General features: G+C 35.8%; 1 protein-coding gene across 1 annotated transcript; it reads right to left on the bottom strand.

The window, feature by feature from the left end:
• Positions 1 to 305: 305 nt before the first annotated feature.
• Positions 306 to 17,319, bottom strand: LOC139150390 (adenylosuccinate synthetase isozyme 1 B-like). Its single transcript, XM_070722731.1, has 12 exons — positions 17,042 to 17,319; positions 11,718 to 11,820; positions 10,325 to 10,429; positions 9,667 to 9,724; positions 9,169 to 9,276; positions 8,662 to 8,743; positions 7,344 to 7,470; positions 6,934 to 7,088; positions 4,514 to 4,638; positions 3,541 to 3,638; positions 3,097 to 3,246; positions 306 to 2,065 (listed from the first exon to the last, which is right to left on the bottom strand). Exons 1-12 carry the CDS (start codon positions 17,234 to 17,236, stop codon positions 2,013 to 2,015), a joined length of 1,359 nt encoding a protein of 452 aa, XP_070578832.1. The 5' UTR covers positions 17,237 to 17,319; the 3' UTR covers positions 306 to 2,012.
• Between the last annotated feature and the right edge of the window lie 771 nt (positions 17,320 to 18,090).

Below are 18,090 nucleotides of genomic sequence, written 5' to 3'. Positions count from 1 at the left end.
AATACAGGAATGTATTTGGAATGGATTCAGATGAACTTACAGAAATCAACGAGAGAATAAAACCTCTGGCTGCTGCATGACCCGTAATCATCATTTTCATTTCTTACAGAACCTCTGAATAGTGTAATTTAACTGTACCTACGGACCAGAGCACTATTAATTGCACTAGATAGTCAAACAGTTCTCAGATCATGATATAAAATATGAAAGCCCTTCCTTTATCTTTTGATTGTAAACAATAAACACATCCTTAACATTGTTTGTTTTTTGTAAAATGGAAACAATCACTTCCCCAGGCTCTGATATTTATTCTCATCACCTTTATTTTTCAAAATGTAGGTCAAGGTTGGATCAGACATCTGTTGCAGGTGTAACACAGTCTTCTATGTGTATCACACTTGAAAGTTACAGATACATCATGGGGCTTCCCTCAGAAACACTGGCATGAGAGTAAGGCTAATGTTCACACCATTTCTTCTGTTGGTTCTCAAACAAAACCAATCCTACTTGACTATAATTTAAAAGCTTTAAGCTTGTAATTTTTCCAGGTACATGATGAAACCTGAGACAGATATCAGTGACACATTACCGATGATACAATTCTGGATAATGTCATTATTAATGTTTGAAATTCCAAAGTTACATGATAACTAGTGAGATACATCATCCTAATTCCTAATGGTAACTCTACTAATGATTAAGAATATTTAAAAAAGACGATGCATTTTGCTTTACATTGTTGGTATAATTAGCTAATTACACACCAAAACTTTTGTGGTCTTGCAAACATAATCTCATCTTTCCGTTTCCTTTATATGCATTATGCAAATGCCAGCAATATACTGAAAATAAAACAAATATTACAGTAAAACTTTCTTTGGGTGGAACACAAATATGAAGTAGTTGATGAAAACTATACATGCACACATACATAATCTTCTATGGAGAAAGAAACTTGTTCACAGTGAAGAACACACAATAGGGAGAAAATAAACAAAAATACACATTAATGCAAAAAAATATATATAAGTTCAATGCATACTATAGGGTATCCTCACTGATTAGCATATATACAGTTGATACTGAAAAAGTGAATGACTTTGATGCTTGCTCCTTCTGTTTAAATTGAAGACTGATGGAGTGATTTTTTTCTCTTTTGAAACAAAAGTGTTACGTGACATAGCATCTGATTTGAAAAAAGTGATAACTGACAAACACAGCAGAGAACAGATGTATGCTAATGATCGACCAATGCCATGTTTATGTAAATGAGACGTCCATTTATGGTGTGTGACGCCAAGGCTTGATGTTACAAATGCCCTTTTACTAAAAAAACATCATCCCTGAAATACTAGATGTTTGATTCATCTTTACCAATGTTGTGAAAGTATTTCAGATTTCCAACAACACTTAAGATTGACCTGGCAGTAGACATGTACGATATTACAGTTTAGAAATTTGGACATTACCAACAGTGTGGAAGTGCATTCTCAAAAGAAGTTTTTTTCCTTCTATTGTGGTCGTTAAGGTTAGTTTTGATATAGATTCCACACTTTCCAATCAGTGAAAATACTTGAGAGCCGAAAAATGCCAAAAACTATTCATATTTAATATTTCTTTTCCAGAACTTAATTTTCTCATTTCCATTCACAATTTCAAGTGGGTAATATAAATACCATACAAATTCCCCCTACATAGTAGCACCTCTTGGTACAGATATTATATTATATTGATGTACAATGCAGTGAGATTTTTATTCTTGCAAGATATCAAGTATCTGCAGTTTCAAGTTGCCATATTTCTTACAGATATAACCACACACCACTGGTATAAAATGTGAAGACAATCCCTCAAACCCTTCCCTCCCCCTCCCAATGCATCAGTGTATTGTCCCTATGCCCCCTCCTCTTCTTCCAACGTCAATCCCTTTGTCATCAAAGTGAGTATAAATACACACATAGATTTATGCTTCTTTGAGTTTCCATGAGATGGATGAACATCAGTCTCTCTCCTCAGAACATTTGTATGATGGATTCTCTTGATTTTCCAACTCCTATCCACTTTACTGCTCAGAGAGAGAGAGAGAGAGAGAGACAGAGACAGAGACAGAGAGAGACAGAGAGAGACAGACAGAGATAGAGATTAGTGTACAATACAACTTGAGTATCAATTTCAGCTAATGCAAATTTTTGTACTAAATTTGTGTAGACTGTCAGGTTATAGTGTTTTTGCTGAGGTTTTGGTACATAGGTAAATGTTTTGGAAACCCTGTACCATTTCTGTTGTCTCTTGACAGGATAGCATTGACAGGTTTGGTGAAACCTGGTAACATGACTGTGGAATCCCAATAAAGTTTACCATGTACCAGCCTTACTTAAAACACAGATCACTAGTGTAACAGTGAAATCAGAATGAAATGAATCTTTGCAGAGGCCTTCCATGCCAGATTCTCTACTTTGTCAAATGTCATTTGGAAAATAACACAGTACTGATGCTGGCATCAGGAAAGAGGGGTAGCCGTGGAGAAAGAATCAGTATTTCTCTTTGAAATGGATTCTGATTCTGATGCTTGCTCTATCTTCTAGGCAACATTGAAAACCTGTAGTAAGACGCTGATCAGACAGACAGGTATGAATCTGCCAATTATATACTTTTGTCATGGATGATACGGACTTAAATGAGCTTGTACATTGACTTATGCAAATTAAGATTTTGTTAAAGGTATTAGCAAATTAAGATTACAGCATTGATCAAATATCTAGTGGTTTTGCAGATCTAGGAAGCTTGTATCACTTTACCATAACCACAGATAGTATATTACATCTACTGCACAATATTACATCATGGACAGTAATCTTGGCATGGAATGTTACTATAAATACTCTATGTAAATCATAATCTCAAGCCTCATTGTAGAAGGGTGATATGTCATGCCCTTAATTGTAATCTTTTTAGGGGGATTTTGAATAGATAGGGGTATTTGTGCAATCACACAACCTGGAGAAAACAGTACAAAGTGCTATTTCACAAGCTGATTATTGCAGAAATTCTTGTCAAATTTTCACAATGTGGCTTCTCAACACTATTGATACTTACATGGAACACCAAGCAACTCTTCAACTTTCCTGACATATGCCTGGGCATTTGGTGGAAGATCAGAGAATTTTCGGGCACTTTCTGTACTGGTTTGCCAGCCTGGAAGTGCCAGATACTCCACTTCAAGACCCTTGACAATTTCTTGATCAGCTGCGATAAATGAAGACATGGACAATACCATTCAATGCTTGTACAGGATGAGTATAAATGATTAAAATTAAATAATAAAAGTCCTGATTATTTGGTTGGTCATTTATTCGCATGGAAATATAATACTCTTTTTCTCAGCATTTTGTCCTGAATGATTTGACAAAGAATTCTGTTTGTTTCCCCATTTCTTTCATTTTAGTGTATTTGTATGACATGCCTGACTTTTATTTCATCGCATCGGAATGGAAAATACTTTAGGAATGGAAAGCAAGGCCATGGAGACGGATGACACACCTGGGAAAGATGACAACTGTTGACCTTTGTATTTGTATCCGATACCAATCTTCACTTCTGCCAAGGTATCCAAGATATCCAGCTTGGTCATGCAAAGTCTGATGTAGAGATCAATATGTAATTAGGTGTTACCAAGGTCAGCGATACAATGTGTAGATCAACATGCAATTTTGTTAAATCAAGATCCACAATATGTATAGATCAACGTGCAATCAGTGTTTTTGCCAAGATTGGGGAATATTGGTAAATGGTTTGGGAACCCCGGTAATATTGCTACTAATCCAATTCCATGATATACCAAGGGGAACCCCGGTAAAATGACTGTTGAACCCTTGTAACATTTACCTGCTTACCGCCCTTAGCAAAAACACTGAGCAACTCTGTGTTTTCAAGGTCGGGGATCCAAAAATTAATTTACAGACCAACATGCAATTCTGTGTTATCAAGGTCAACAATGTAACGTATAGATCACATGCAATTCTGTTTTATAAAGGTCAAAAATGTGAGCTTGCAATATTATCAGTCAAGATCTTCTGAAAAACAGTGACATCATTTTTTTCTGTGACTATCATCCAACCGAAAAGTTAAAATTATGATCATGATTCTAATACAAAATTTTAAAGTAAACATGTTCTTTAACCCTATTATTACAGTCCCTATGGTTTGGGCCAAACCTACTGGACCTGTTCACTGGGAATGGGGATGAACAGACTATTAGGGATAATGTGAATTATCGTTTTGACTACAATTAAAAAATATTTCGGACAGTAAAACACACAGCACCAAGGTTTCTGACAGAAATGGTAGTTTACGACATCAATTTGATCAAACGAGTCATGTTTCAATGAGATGATAACATTCTCATGAATATTTATTCTGCCTACATGGCGAAAACTGTATCAAACAGCTGACACCACTTTGAGTACAAAAAGTAAACATTACAGGATGTATTGAGATAAACCATCACACTTACGCAGTGTATCCATTCAGCATATGTGAATACTTAAGCACCATGATATCCAACCATCCACATCGACGTTTTCGTTTTGTTGTTGCCCCAAACTCACAGCCTCTCTCCTGCAGAAGATCACCAGTTTCCTGTGGAAATAAAAATACAAATGTGACGACACACTAGTTGAGATGGGATGATGGGATATTTACTTTAAAGGTAGCAGTTTGTTACTTATCTGTGTACACAAGTAAATTTCACTGACAGCAAAGGTATTGACCATGACTTCTACTTGGATATTCAGAAATACTGCTGACTCCCATGATGTGATTTGTTTATTTTCAACTTTTTATCAAAATTCAGAAGTTGCAATATTATACACAAGCCATCATATTTAGCTGATATAACGATAGTAGAAAATATTCCAAAGCAATGAAAACAGACAAGTAAAATCCCCTGACATTAATATCATCAATACACCTTGTTTGTTTGGTTTCATAACAACCCAACAGTTAAGAGTGGGATTTGGCCGAGCAGTTTTGACTGTGGGGTCTTCGCTAGGTGACTGGGTGCAGTATGTTGTGAGTTTGAGCCCAATCAAAAATTCACTGCATTTAATGATTTTTGCAGATTGTTAATGTCATAACTAAGGAAAATGATTATGTCCACATTGTACAAATTTGATGCTAATGATTAAAATTACAGATAAATTTGATATCAACACAGCTAACTTTCAAACAGTACATTCAGCTGTGATGTCACTAAAGATAAAATTTGATATCAATACAGCTAGCCCTTACATGGTGTATTCCACAGTGATGAAACCCACTTTGCGTTTTGTGGTCCCTGGATCAGTGTCAAAACTAGCAAGCTGTCCGTAAGTCTAGTTTAATAGTCCAGCATACATTCTTTGTATTACAACTAGACTGACCACTGGTGTGTTGGCTAATTGCAAGTTGATTTACATTGCAATAGATTTGGTTGCCAAAGATCTCAAATGATTGGCTTTGCTCACACTTGATTCTATGTGTTGGAATCTAAGTGATTGTAGTAGGGTGGCCAAGCCATTTTTTTCTCTTGTTTATACACACAGTTTAAATGGATTTTAGCAAGAATGGGGTACAAGAAGAAAAATAAAAAAAAAATTATGCAAATAGCTGTATCCAATCAAAAGTTATGAATTTTTAAAGCAATAAAAATGCCATTTTTTCGCGGACAATTTTCGGTAAATTTTAAAATTATTTCAATGAATGCCGATTCCTTCAAGTTTGGCAACCCATAATTTTTTATTTACTTCACATGGAATCATTAAACTATGTGTCTTGTGCACAGATTTACCCAATATTACGGAAAAATCAAGATTTGACTGATGCACAGTCTTGGATTTTGAAACTGTGAGTGTTGAAAATTGAAAATATTTTGTCTGACTTAGTCAAAATTGCGGCGGCACCGTACCATCGAAAAATGGATGTATTTTATGTTTTATGAATTTGAATTCACATAACTTAAAAACTAGAGCTCACAATACAATGAAATTTTGTCACAATGTTATTTAATAACACTCAATTCTAACAAATCAATTTAAACAGTCAATTGTCTTTTAATGCAGTTCATTTTCAGCCATGAAATTGTAAGAAATAGCTGTCCCTAACTTCAGCCTCAGGCAGGCTGTCAATGGTGTGTCAGTGTGACTGCCTTCCGCCGCCATCTTGAGTCACACTGTACTGAGGTCTATGAATGAACACGATTTTGTTTTTATGATTCGTACTTGTGCTCGTGAACAGATTTTCGTCATATTTCACAGAAATGTTGGAATGATGTTTAAAAAGAGCATGCTACAAGTTTTATGGCAAAAATATGTATCTAAATGGGAAAAATCTACACCGAATTTACCGTACTCACTTTACCTCTTGTTTGCTGGCTAAAATTCCCAGAATATAACAAAAACTCACCACTACATGTAAATGGGATGGTCTGCCACTTCCTGGCCAAGTTTCACAGTTCTATGACAGCATGCACAGGGCCCGAAAGCAGTTCCGTTGCGAAATAGGTATTGACTGGATTCAGAAGTGCGTGCCATGAGCGGCGACCGCTCGAGCGCTGTGGCTGGTCAGTACAAAGTGGCATTTTTGGAGAGGAAAAACACTATTTTTCAATCGTTTTTTTCTTCAGTTTTTTATGAAACCTGCCTCATACATCGATTTTAATTGGAAATATCCATTTTTTCAGTAACTGAGCTACTTATTTTCAGCAAAAATGGCGTTTAAAATTTCACGAAAATCAAATTTCACTTTCAGTGTGCGTGAGTTGCGTAATATGTCGCAACATTTTAGCTTAACTTTGGCCACCCTAATTGTAGAATCCCTATGAACAGGCTAATTTCCATGATATTTTTAGGCATAACAAATACTCTCTTCGTACTAGAAAATTATGACAAAACTTACATTGACTTGCTCTGTGGGTAAATGGCCTTCTCCAACTCTGGTTGTGTAAGCTTTGAAAACACCATAGACGTTACCAACTTTGCTGGGTGGAATACCAAGTCCTGTACACACGCCACCAATTGAACAACTAGATGACGTTACATAGGGATAGGTGCCTAAGTAAGATGGAGGTTTACAAACCATATTACTTTGAGAATGTAGCAAAGAAACAAAGAGTTTGTATCATCAATAGCTAGCACTGCTGACTGAAAAGGATGTCAAATCTGTCTTTCCATGATATTTTCATAGACATCTGGCTGTGGTATTATCTGTCAAATGATCCTATGGTCCCCAGGACTAAAAATTGAGGAGAAAGTCTATTCTTGCTCAAATCAATTTTCATTGAGTGCATAAATAGATGTAGTCCTTACCAAAGTCAATGTCCAACATTGTAGCATTAGCACCTTCCACTAGGATATTCTTGCTTGGATCATTGAGGGCTTCATACAGGTAATGAACTGTGTCTCTCACCATGGGACGTATTGTATCTGCATATTCCTGAAAACAAAATTCATTTCACCATTAAGATTGCCACATGAAAAATTCACTGTCGATCAATACCAAGTTCATAAATTCTGAAAATTTAGAATTAGTAATGTTTAAATATTCTGACAGAAAGTTGGGCATAAACTTCACAATAATATTCCTAATATTCCCTGAAGTAATCAAGTTAACTTTTTAATTGTGACAAAGTGAGATTAAGCTGAAAGTATTGAATAGTGTGAAATTACTCCAGATACTAAGATATCAATTAAATTATCTGTTCAATTGTATTTACATGTTCACTTGTTTGTCTTCAGTATACAATTGTCCTTATGCATTATATTGTTCATGTCTGGCTGTCATCTTGTGATTGGGCTTTCTACATTTTATTTTAATTTTAGAATGGATTTCAAAGTTCTCACATGTTGTTTTGATTCTGTATCTTATTGTTTTCTGTTTCTGTAGATGTTTCAAAAATGTTGATGACTTTATGAAGTCAACTTCATTTCCTAATCAAAATTTAAGTATTGAATTTGGCAATGACAGTGGTGATAAAAGCCATTGCAGCTGTTGTAATACTTTTAGAAGAACTAACACAGTTTCTTTATTGGCCATGAGAATACTTCATACGCCAGTATCACAAGTATTTTATCACAAATATTGCTTGCTCCGTACAATATTATCATTTTTGTGCAGGATCTGGTCTGTGGCATATGGTTCAAAGTGAGAAGTTGGTTGATGCATCAAGTAAGCTCATTCCAATCCACTGATCTTAAACTGAGACATCCCCCAAAGGATCACGGTTCTTAACAATTTGTTCAAATTTACTTGAAAAGACGTCCAAAACAAACCATCTTCTATAATTTCATTTGATTCCACATGTAATCAATTCAACACAAATCGATAGTATAAACATGGATAGTCAGTTTTGAAACATCAAAATTCCACTAACTCTTTTGAATGATTTTTTATCGTTTTAATTTTTTATGAAGATGTCATGGGCATAAAAACAGGCTCCAAAAAATTTCATACAATAAGAAAAGTTCAAATTTCCAACTACAAATGAGCATGACACTCAAGTAAAACACCATGTCATTTCTAGATTTCCTCTTGCTGATCATAAACATTTAATTTAATTTAGTTTACACTACCAGTTGTAACTCTAATGTCACTCTAGTAAATGAAAAGTACACAAAAAATACTTACTTTGTATTTCTTTAATTCTTTATTTAAATCCACATCAAGTTCAGGATAGAGTTTTTGGTACATTTTTACCAGGCTTGTAACCCTACAACGTGAAATGTATTGAGAAATCAGCTTAAATGTTCAAAGATTAAAATTTCAAAGAGTCCTTCAATACTACACAGGCATGCTTCAAGTTCAGTGCCAACTGATACACCTTGGAAAGTATATCATAGTGTTCTGAGACTTACATTATGGAGATATTGTATTAAAGTGAGCAGATTTACTGATCTAATTGTTTTGTTGAGAAAACAGGAGGCAAAATGAGCTTTTATCTTGTAAAACTCTGCAAATTAAAATAATTGCTGTATATGTATTATTTTATTGTAATGATCAAAACACATTTGATGAATCATAGCATACATCATATTCTGTTTGAATCAGACAAAAATAAATTGAAAGCCAGGATGTGTTATTTTGAGGAATTGATTGGAATGCTATAAACCATGGAAATGATTTATGCAGACTTACTTTGAAGTGAATATTTCAAAATCTCCTAAAAGATCACATATCCTAATACCACTTCTGCTTGCTTTATTGGAATATGTCGGACCAATTCCTTTTTTCGTTGTTCCAATACTACAGTACAGAAAAGAAACATCGGCAACAGTAATTAGTAATTATCAAGCCATTTTAAGGTTTCACAAACTGTGTTCTTTTATTCAAAGTTCCAATGAATAATGGGAAAGCCATATCAACACTCTATAGTCCCCGAATGGGGAGTTTTGTCCTAAGGATAATAAATTGGTTTTTGAAGTTTTATAATACTTGAAATCATGAAATGCAGAAAGAGGTCAATAAACGCTGAACAGTTCCATTGAACCAATGTGCCTAACAATTCAATATGAATATTGATTAACAAAACCAAAGTTCCTAATTAGAATGAGAAAGCTATTGACAGTATAAAACACATTAGACACTGAAATAATCAAGTACAATCATGAATATGATTTGACTGACAATAGTCACCTGTTTTTCCCTTTAGCTGTCTCTTGTAAACCATCCACTTGTTGATGGAAGTCAAACACTGTACATGAAAAGGCAAAAAAACAAAGTCTTTTATCCTCTTTTCATTTTTACAGGAAGCAGTTATGACTAACTGCATGTGATGCTGAATAGAAATCTTCTGGCAGCTGAAAAAACGTCAATCTTTTTTTGAAGAGTGATCAATACTTCAAAGAAAAAAAGATTATTTGCATACAATGACTGGCAGAGAATAGCAATGAAGACTGAAAGTGGTGTATGTAATCTTTCTCTATGGTATGGGTGTAATCTCAGGGTTTTAAATTATCACCAAAAACTATAACATTCCACATCTATTTTGCATTAGTGGTATATGCAAAGCTTGGAAATATCTTGTAATTTTTTTAGCATATCTTTGGAACAAATGTTAGTAAAAAGAAAACAGCATATGCAGACACAGTCAAAGTTGTCATAGGAAATCTTTCATTTCCCATTTAACATTACAAAAGTGAAAATAACGTCCATTTATTATTTACAAAAAAATTAACACAGCATGAGCGTAGGTGTGCATGTGGATTTTTTAGATCCAAAACTAAGTCACTCGGAGAAGTAACATTTTCCATCTAAATGTCTCTAATCTAATCACACATGCAACAATACTCACCAAGATGTGCTCGGTCAGAAATAATAAGTCTATTCTCCCAGTTCTCAATCTTATTATTCTTCAGCTCATCAAAGAGTCCAGGTAAGTGTACAACCACACCATTACCTGACAATTCAAGACAATAACATTCATATATTAGTATTGTTGACAATTGCAAAAGTATATTGAAACATTTTTTCTCTCTGTTAATGTATAGCCACAAAGTGGTTGCCCACACAGGTGTGTTCTTTGCTTTTGATCACAAAACCAAGAAAAAGGTTATGGTACATGTAATCATTAAGGTTTGCATGTAAACATAATTTGCAAGGACATGGTGGGTATGGATTGCTGGTACCAGTGAATACGTCTTTCCTACATGTTTGGACTGGAAAAACGAGAGATGTACATCGATTCACATTTATATCATGGTATTGGGACAAAACAATGAAGACACTATTAAAATAACACACATGAGACACAGACAAATATATAAAGTTTTAACAGAAAAACTTAACATTTAAGATAATGATCGGAAAGTAGAAACAAACTCAAAAAGATGATTCATCTAGCAAGAACAAGCTTTCATAATTTGGATTTACCATTTCTTAAACTTCTTTCTTATAAAATAGTTTTTGAATGCATTTGTTATACATGTATTCTTGAAATTCTTTTTCTTGAAGTTATCATGATGAGTGCCATTTAAGCTTTATTGACACACCATCTCATAGTTTTCTTTTAGGAAGTATTTTTTCTATTTTAACAAAGAAACTGCTTCAATTAATGTTACAGAATGCTATATGCACTCCACTTTCAACACTACTGTTTTGAACTCTAAAAGCAAAGCAATCATGCTTCTACTATCATTCTATCATCTCTGCTTCAAACACTCCTATGAGGAATGATTTGTCATCATGTGGCTTTGCCGTTGGTTCAGAAGGATTCTGGAAACAGTTTGGTTTTGCTTCAGTTTAGATTTTGATTTATCCATGATACACTAGGAAACCATATTGGGTTTAGCCAGCTGTCAGTAGCATATTGGATGAAGGTAGTTGCATGTTTGGAGCTACTGTATACAGCAAATGTTGTCACTTCTGACAAAGAATTCTTTTATATTTGCTTTTGTCTTTTATTACCTTGTGATGTCAGCTAATAATACAAATCCTATTCTGGTCAAACTGGACGGAATATCGACAATTGGAGACAGTTCAGCGGTAAACGAAAGGTCAAGTACAACCTTCACTCTGCAGTCCATAATTAACCAGTTCCTACACCAAGTATTTTCTGCATTTGAACATTTGAAGAGAGGAATTGCTTGAGAGTGTACAATTCCTTTAGATCATTTTGATTGTTGTCTGTTTGCTAATCCATGAGTGTTTGTGTCAGATGTATTTTCTAGAATAGTCTTATCACCTACCAATTACATTGACACAGTTTTCATTGATGAAACCACTTGGTAACAGATGAAATATGTATTCCTTGCCGCCAGCCACAACAGTGTGTCCTGCATTGTTGCCACCCTGAAAAGTTACAAAGTGGAAATAAAATTATCAAAAGTCTGTGTAACATCAATAAAATTCATTATAACGATTTACCTAGGCTAAATATGAAAAGTATCTAACTGAATTTGAAATTTTTACCACTGGAGTACCAAACTACAAAATGATATCTCTCTGGAACACTCATCTGCAGTATAGTAACAGTGTTACATCTCAAAACAGACTTTCTTCATAAAATCTTTTTCTAATTCAATCATCAGAACATCACAATTTCTGTACATACAAAGTGATCTTGTTGTCTCATCATTACATGGTGACTGTCATTGAGGAGCTGTTGCACAAGTCCTTTCTTACCAACTTAGAGTCAGTTGAAAATTTCACATGAGATATTAACCCTTTAATATCCTGTCAAGTTCATGAGTCAAGTCAAATTGGTTAAAACCAGTGGGCATAGCAGATCCCAAGTCTTTCATTTGAACAAAAACTTTTGAAAAAACTGTGTAAAAAACATTTAAAGGCTCTCGAATACCCGTATACTAGTATTGTAAACATAATTTTTTTTATTATTACTGCATGCTGCAGCATACCTCACCAATTAGGTGTGAAATGCATAGATTTGGCTCCATACTGTTTTTTACCGAATAAGCAGATACGGGAGTGATATTATTTGGCAGGATTAAGCTTGTGTAATTTTGATACTTCAAAAACTTCACTCTTCATGGGCACTGAACACATGACAAATTTAAATAGAATGGAACTTTCATTTTTGGATCAACATTCTGTTTTGCAAAGTAAATCAAAACTTGAGGATACTTTCATTAAAATTCAGTCTGTTTATTGCAAACTGCAGTAAAAGGAGAAAAAGGTCTAGTTTTTGTCACTTATGTGCTGTTAGCCATTCCTATATAATTGAAAAGGGCTGAGGAAGGTTGCCGCTTCCTAGCTACAATGGTATCCTACTCTCTAAGATTGTTTAACCTGCTGTAAATACAGATTTAATACGTCAATAAGTAAACGTGAAAACACTATCATTTGCACTTTGAATGTTCTAATAAAACTTTTGTCACACGTAATGACATGCTCTCCCTGGATTCAATACTAACAGAAATGCAAGGAAACATTTTATCATGTTGATACCATAGCGACAAAACTTTTCGAAGTTTTGACTGTTTCAAATATACGCTTAAGACTATTGCTCTAGCCATGGAAAGGTTTGTGATGTCAGAGTCAAAATGCAGAAGCAAAAGCAAATATACGTCACATAAGTGTTATCGCAATTGCATGGTAATACATTAGGCCCTTGTAGAGCTTGGGTTGCCAAATTACATATCACTGGTACTACACTCATGGACATATTGATGGTTCAAACTGGCAGCAGTTTGCACCATTTTGATTTTTAATAAAAAATTGATACTGCTATATAATTTAGTACAATTTCTATGTACAGTTTTGTATGTAGAGAAAATACATTTTATCATTGTAGCATCTATTTATCATCAGCGATGCACACATCAAACTGTACCAACTGACAACGTCACAAAACTAGATGACAATGCCTGGCTATGTTCAATTATACTGAAATGTATCTACATGGGTCAGTTACTGGTATCTTCTGCAAATAAATGTCTTTGCACTGTTTAAAGATGGCTGGTATACACAATACATCCTGAGTATTGAAAGAGCCCACACATGTACCATTGTTGGCAACTGTGTGCAGTTGTTGATACACAAACATGTTAAAACCATGGACAGTTCCGCTCCACTGTTTGTGCCCAAACAAACAAAGGGCCGGCTCTCCAACTATTCACCTGTGCAAAATTATTTGACACTCTGGTCTTGTCATGTCATGATAAAACAGGTTCTATAAAGGACACAAGAGAACCAGAGAGAAGTAAAATCAGTTACAGTGTCTATCGATGGTTTTATTTTGAATTTCCACCAACTTTGCAGGTTTCATCCTAATATTACAAGAAAGCTGTCAACAAAACATTGGCCTGTCGATCAATACAGAGTTCAGTACAATATGAGAAACTTATCAGAAAGAACTACAATAATGGGTGTGTGTATATTGAAGGTTAAATTCTCTCAAACATCAAACTGAATGAGATATAGCATTGTTGTTGTTACCAATAAACTATTGTTTGTAGGAAACAATCAACTCTTGTCTCTCATAAAACATGATACCTGATCTTCTGCATAGAATATAAAAATTCTTCTTCAAAAGAAAAAAAAAGGAATAGCAAAAAACTTGGCAAAAAGAGTGAACTTGATTCATCAGTTGTGATGATATGACAAAAAATCCACTATGGATTGACCAAGAGTTGTTTTGCTGGTATATTATAAAAGCAAACTGACCACTTCCAACTTAAAGGGCCAGAGAAATGACCAACAACATTGTTGGGGAGTGGTGCTAGATAAGCATAATCAATTCAATGGTATTTTTGATGTGGGTGACATGTAAATAATTATCTAGGTCGGCAAAATGAGTAGCCCCAACATTGGTACAGTCACACTGTCTGGTGATTGAGGTTATGTGCAACAATGTCTGTGTATCATCATTGTGATTGTAATACATGGAAATGGAACAACCTGACCAAAATAACACTAATAGTGTCACTTCCTCACTGAATGGGAAATGCAAAGCAGAGATTATTTTAAAATCTCGTCTCTGACCTTCCCCATGCTTCTGACCTCTGACTTCACAATTCACAACTCAATTCCAAGTTTATACACGTGTGCATGCGCCTAGTTCTTGTGGATATGAGAAACTTAAATAGAAGTCTGGTTGACCCTTAAAAGACAGGAGGGGACTGGCTTCTAATCTGCAAATCTTGTTTTACAGCCTGGCAAAACACAAAAATGATAATTCTGTATACTAAATTCAATGGAATTTATCTGCAAAAGATTCCTAGTTCTCACAACATACTGACAGTATATCTTTCACATGAATATACATATAGCTCTTTATGTATTGATGAGTTATGAGATCTCTGATCTAATGAAGCTTTAAGGGAAAGATAGCTGCAGTGTTAGGAAGACCATGATGACTGATGCAACAAATACCCTTTCCGTTACGAGGGTCATTCTATATCCCCTGTGGTGATAAAGTGGTGCAACTATTTGACATGCCGTAGGTTGCATACATGTGCAGGTATCACCAACGTGACTTTCACAAACTTTGCAAACACTGCCATTACATAACACACTGGCAAATGCCTTCAGGTACGTAATGGCATAGCAACCAGCTATGCAGTGAAGAACAACAATGACAGAGCCATGCAAACAAAGTCATTTCCCAGTTTCAGATAAAACATCTCACTTGTAAAATATACTGGAGAAGACACAGACTTTCCTGGAATACAAAACACATTATTAACCATCAAGTTTTGAGATTGTACAAGCCCTTGAAAAATGCTAATATTTACAGTAGTTTTGTTGGGAAACACACAGCAGGCAGTATCCTGACAGCTAATCTTACCTTTGACTGTTTTTCAAAAAACAACAAACTCAAGTATTGTCATATGTATGCACTATGCAAGAAAGATGTACACTACCATCATTGTTGAACTAATGCCAGAAGTTTGGTCAGTGATAGCACAAAATGACTAAGTAAGATTTTTCTTTTTTGACAAAATTTTAATATATTTGGATTTTGGTGTTCTATCATAAAAGATATTTGGATGCATCTCCTGTACTACAAATTTGCAATTAAATCCCCTTTGTTATATGTTGTCTGAGTTCATATAGTTACTTTCACAAGTTTTAGAGTTTTAAGGGTCAGTGCATCATGCATGGGTTTTATGTACAATCTGTTTTAGCAGAATAAAATTAAAAACCAACAAAATGACATTTTGTAACATATTTGACACTGGTGCTGAGTTTATAGCAGGCTATATTATTACATTACCGCGGAAGGTATGTTTGAATATGATGAAGGGAACCCTGGGACGTACAGGTATCCCTGTACAAGCACTTTGAAGGTTTGACCCACTACCTTTCGAGTGTTCGCAAACTCATTATCAAGCCTACAAATTTCATAAAAACAAATTGAAATTTGACAGGAAATCTGTGAACTTCAATATTTCTGTCAGGAACAAATTATAATACCTGTCATTCCATCAACAAGAATGAATAAGGCCAATATCCTGGTCTGACATTTAGGTAGTGACCTGTCCAAAGCCTTCAATTTCTGCACCTTTACTACTGTGACACAAAGTGACAAACATCATGTAAGATTTTGCAAATTTTGAGTGTGTGTTGGAAACCTGTTCTTATCAATCCATGAGCATAAAAACTACCAATCCACGTGATCCAGTCTCGCTTGGCTAGGAATACTATATGACATTGGCAATATCAATTTGATGAATTGAATGGATCTACTGCCCATTGCTGTATACTGGTTTTGTGAGATCTAACCTTGGACGTACCATGGATGTAAAAAACCTCCATTGACATACTATGGAGTTTCTCTGGTGCGTTCATGGTCCAACCTTGTACCCAAAATGGCTAGCAGGCTACTACAAGTAAATACAGGCAATGCATTGGGTTCCACCTTCTAATGCATCCTGACTGTGCATATAAAACCCAATGATTATTGAAATTCTGATATTACAATAGTCATTTTTGGGGTCTCAGATCCACATATCTAACTAATGCATCCCTCTGAATCTGAGTTGTATTACAGGTTTTTAACATGGTTACTGGTACATCAAAAATTACTCAGCCCATAGGAATAATACATGTGTAACACTACATCGCACGGTCTAAAAGTTCTGAGGCGTAGAAAACTTGTCCATGGTCACTGGCGTACGCACATGGGATTCCGAATGTACTACACACAGAAAACCTATTTACATGTGCATTACTGACAAACTGAAGTCCACGCGCCTGGTGCCTGTGTCCATGACCACCGGAAGAAACCATACAAATGCAGCGAGAGTGACTGACAACATGTTACTCCGTGCTACATCACACCACGGCCGCACGGTCCCTCGGGGGACCGTGATCACACCTTCAAGTGCCTATCAAATGGTAACAATATTAACCCGACGTCCTCCTAATACAACTTTTCGTCGACCATAGAAATATCACAGATGTAGATTTACGAATTCTCGCTGAGATAACAATGATCACTCGACTGACTTTCACGTGCATGCCAAGCATTGACCGCCTTGACGTCACGACTGCACTAATGTTCGCAGTGAGGAAAGGGTTCAACTTCAAAACAGAGACGTGTACGTACCGCACACCGGCACACGAGATCGGCTTCTTCGGCGAGCATATCAACCACTTTACCCTTCCCTTCATCACCCCATTGGCAGCCGATGATCACCGTAACCTTATTCGGCTCACTATCCTTACGTCTTTTCCGTAGTTGATCGTCGCTCACGAGGCCATTTTCGGGGCAGTCACAGTTGCTCATCGCCGTGTCCGCCATGTTTTCGCGCGGTTTAGGATGTTCGAACTTCTACGCCTGCGTGGATGGTCAATTCCATATAGTATAGTAGTAATGACTGATGTATAGGGGAAGGCAGCCTACTTATACTTGCACTGACAATAAAAGGCTGCATAAATTAAAGTAACCGGAGGTTATGACGTAACAAGTCTGATGAATAGAGATATAAACAATTATTAGTTGCAATGTCAGTTCTGGTGAGCATATCGATCCATCATATGATTATTAATCGAGTTTTTTCAAAGACCACTTCCACGGTAGGCCTATAAAGCTATTATAGCCTTGTGGTGCTCGACGTGGAAACTAGCAGAACATCAGTACGGGGAAGATATTCAGAAACGTCTCGTTGAAAGAAACTTTGCCAGGATAGGGCCTAGACAAATATAACAACTTTGTTGACAGGAATTATCAATGCAAACACTAAGTAACTTTCATTTGTTGCAGAGTCTAGCGCCCTCTTTGGCACCAGTTGCATATATTTGCTCCGGCTATTTTACTATGAAAAAGGAGCTGGTTTTTATCAGCTGCATCTCTGAACAAATTGATTTAGTGATCACAACTTTTAAAGGAGTGCAAAGTATTATAATAAAATCACATAACCAGTCAACGCCAACGAAATCATAGTGGTCATGGAAAAGAAGCGGAGTCATCTCATCGCTTTTGCCCACAGTCGTTTGGTGGGCTATTCAGCTCTGGGACTATTCGCCCTTCTCGCATCTGTACACTCGTCTATGGGGCGAATAGTCCCTGAGCTGAATAGCCCACCAAACGACTGTGCTTTTGCCGACGTCAATGGCCAGAAACAATCTCCTTTTATCCAGATTTTGCTCGAGTTC

The sequence above is a fragment of the Ptychodera flava genome, chromosome 14 (genome assembly GCF_041260155.1).
Source record: "Ptychodera flava strain L36383 chromosome 14, AS_Pfla_20210202, whole genome shotgun sequence".
In the NCBI taxonomy this organism is placed as follows: Eukaryota; Metazoa; Hemichordata; class Enteropneusta; family Ptychoderidae; genus Ptychodera; species Ptychodera flava.
This window is presented reverse-complemented; position numbering and strand designations above follow the sequence as displayed.

Bases quoted from the DNA above. Each gene is read 5' to 3' on its own strand.
- LOC139150390 (XM_070722731.1), bottom strand. From the start codon at position 17,236: ATGGCGGACACGGCGATGAGCAACTGTGACTGCCCCGAAAATGGCCTC. The intron at 10,430-11,717 runs GTAGGTGATAAG...TTGAATTGTCAG, and splicing joins AAACTGTGTCAATGTAATTG to GTAATGGTGTGGTTGTACAC. The intron at 3,247-3,540 runs GTGTGTCATCCG...CATTTATCGCAG, and splicing joins ACAGTTGTCATCTTTCCCAG to CTGATCAAGAAATTGTCAAG.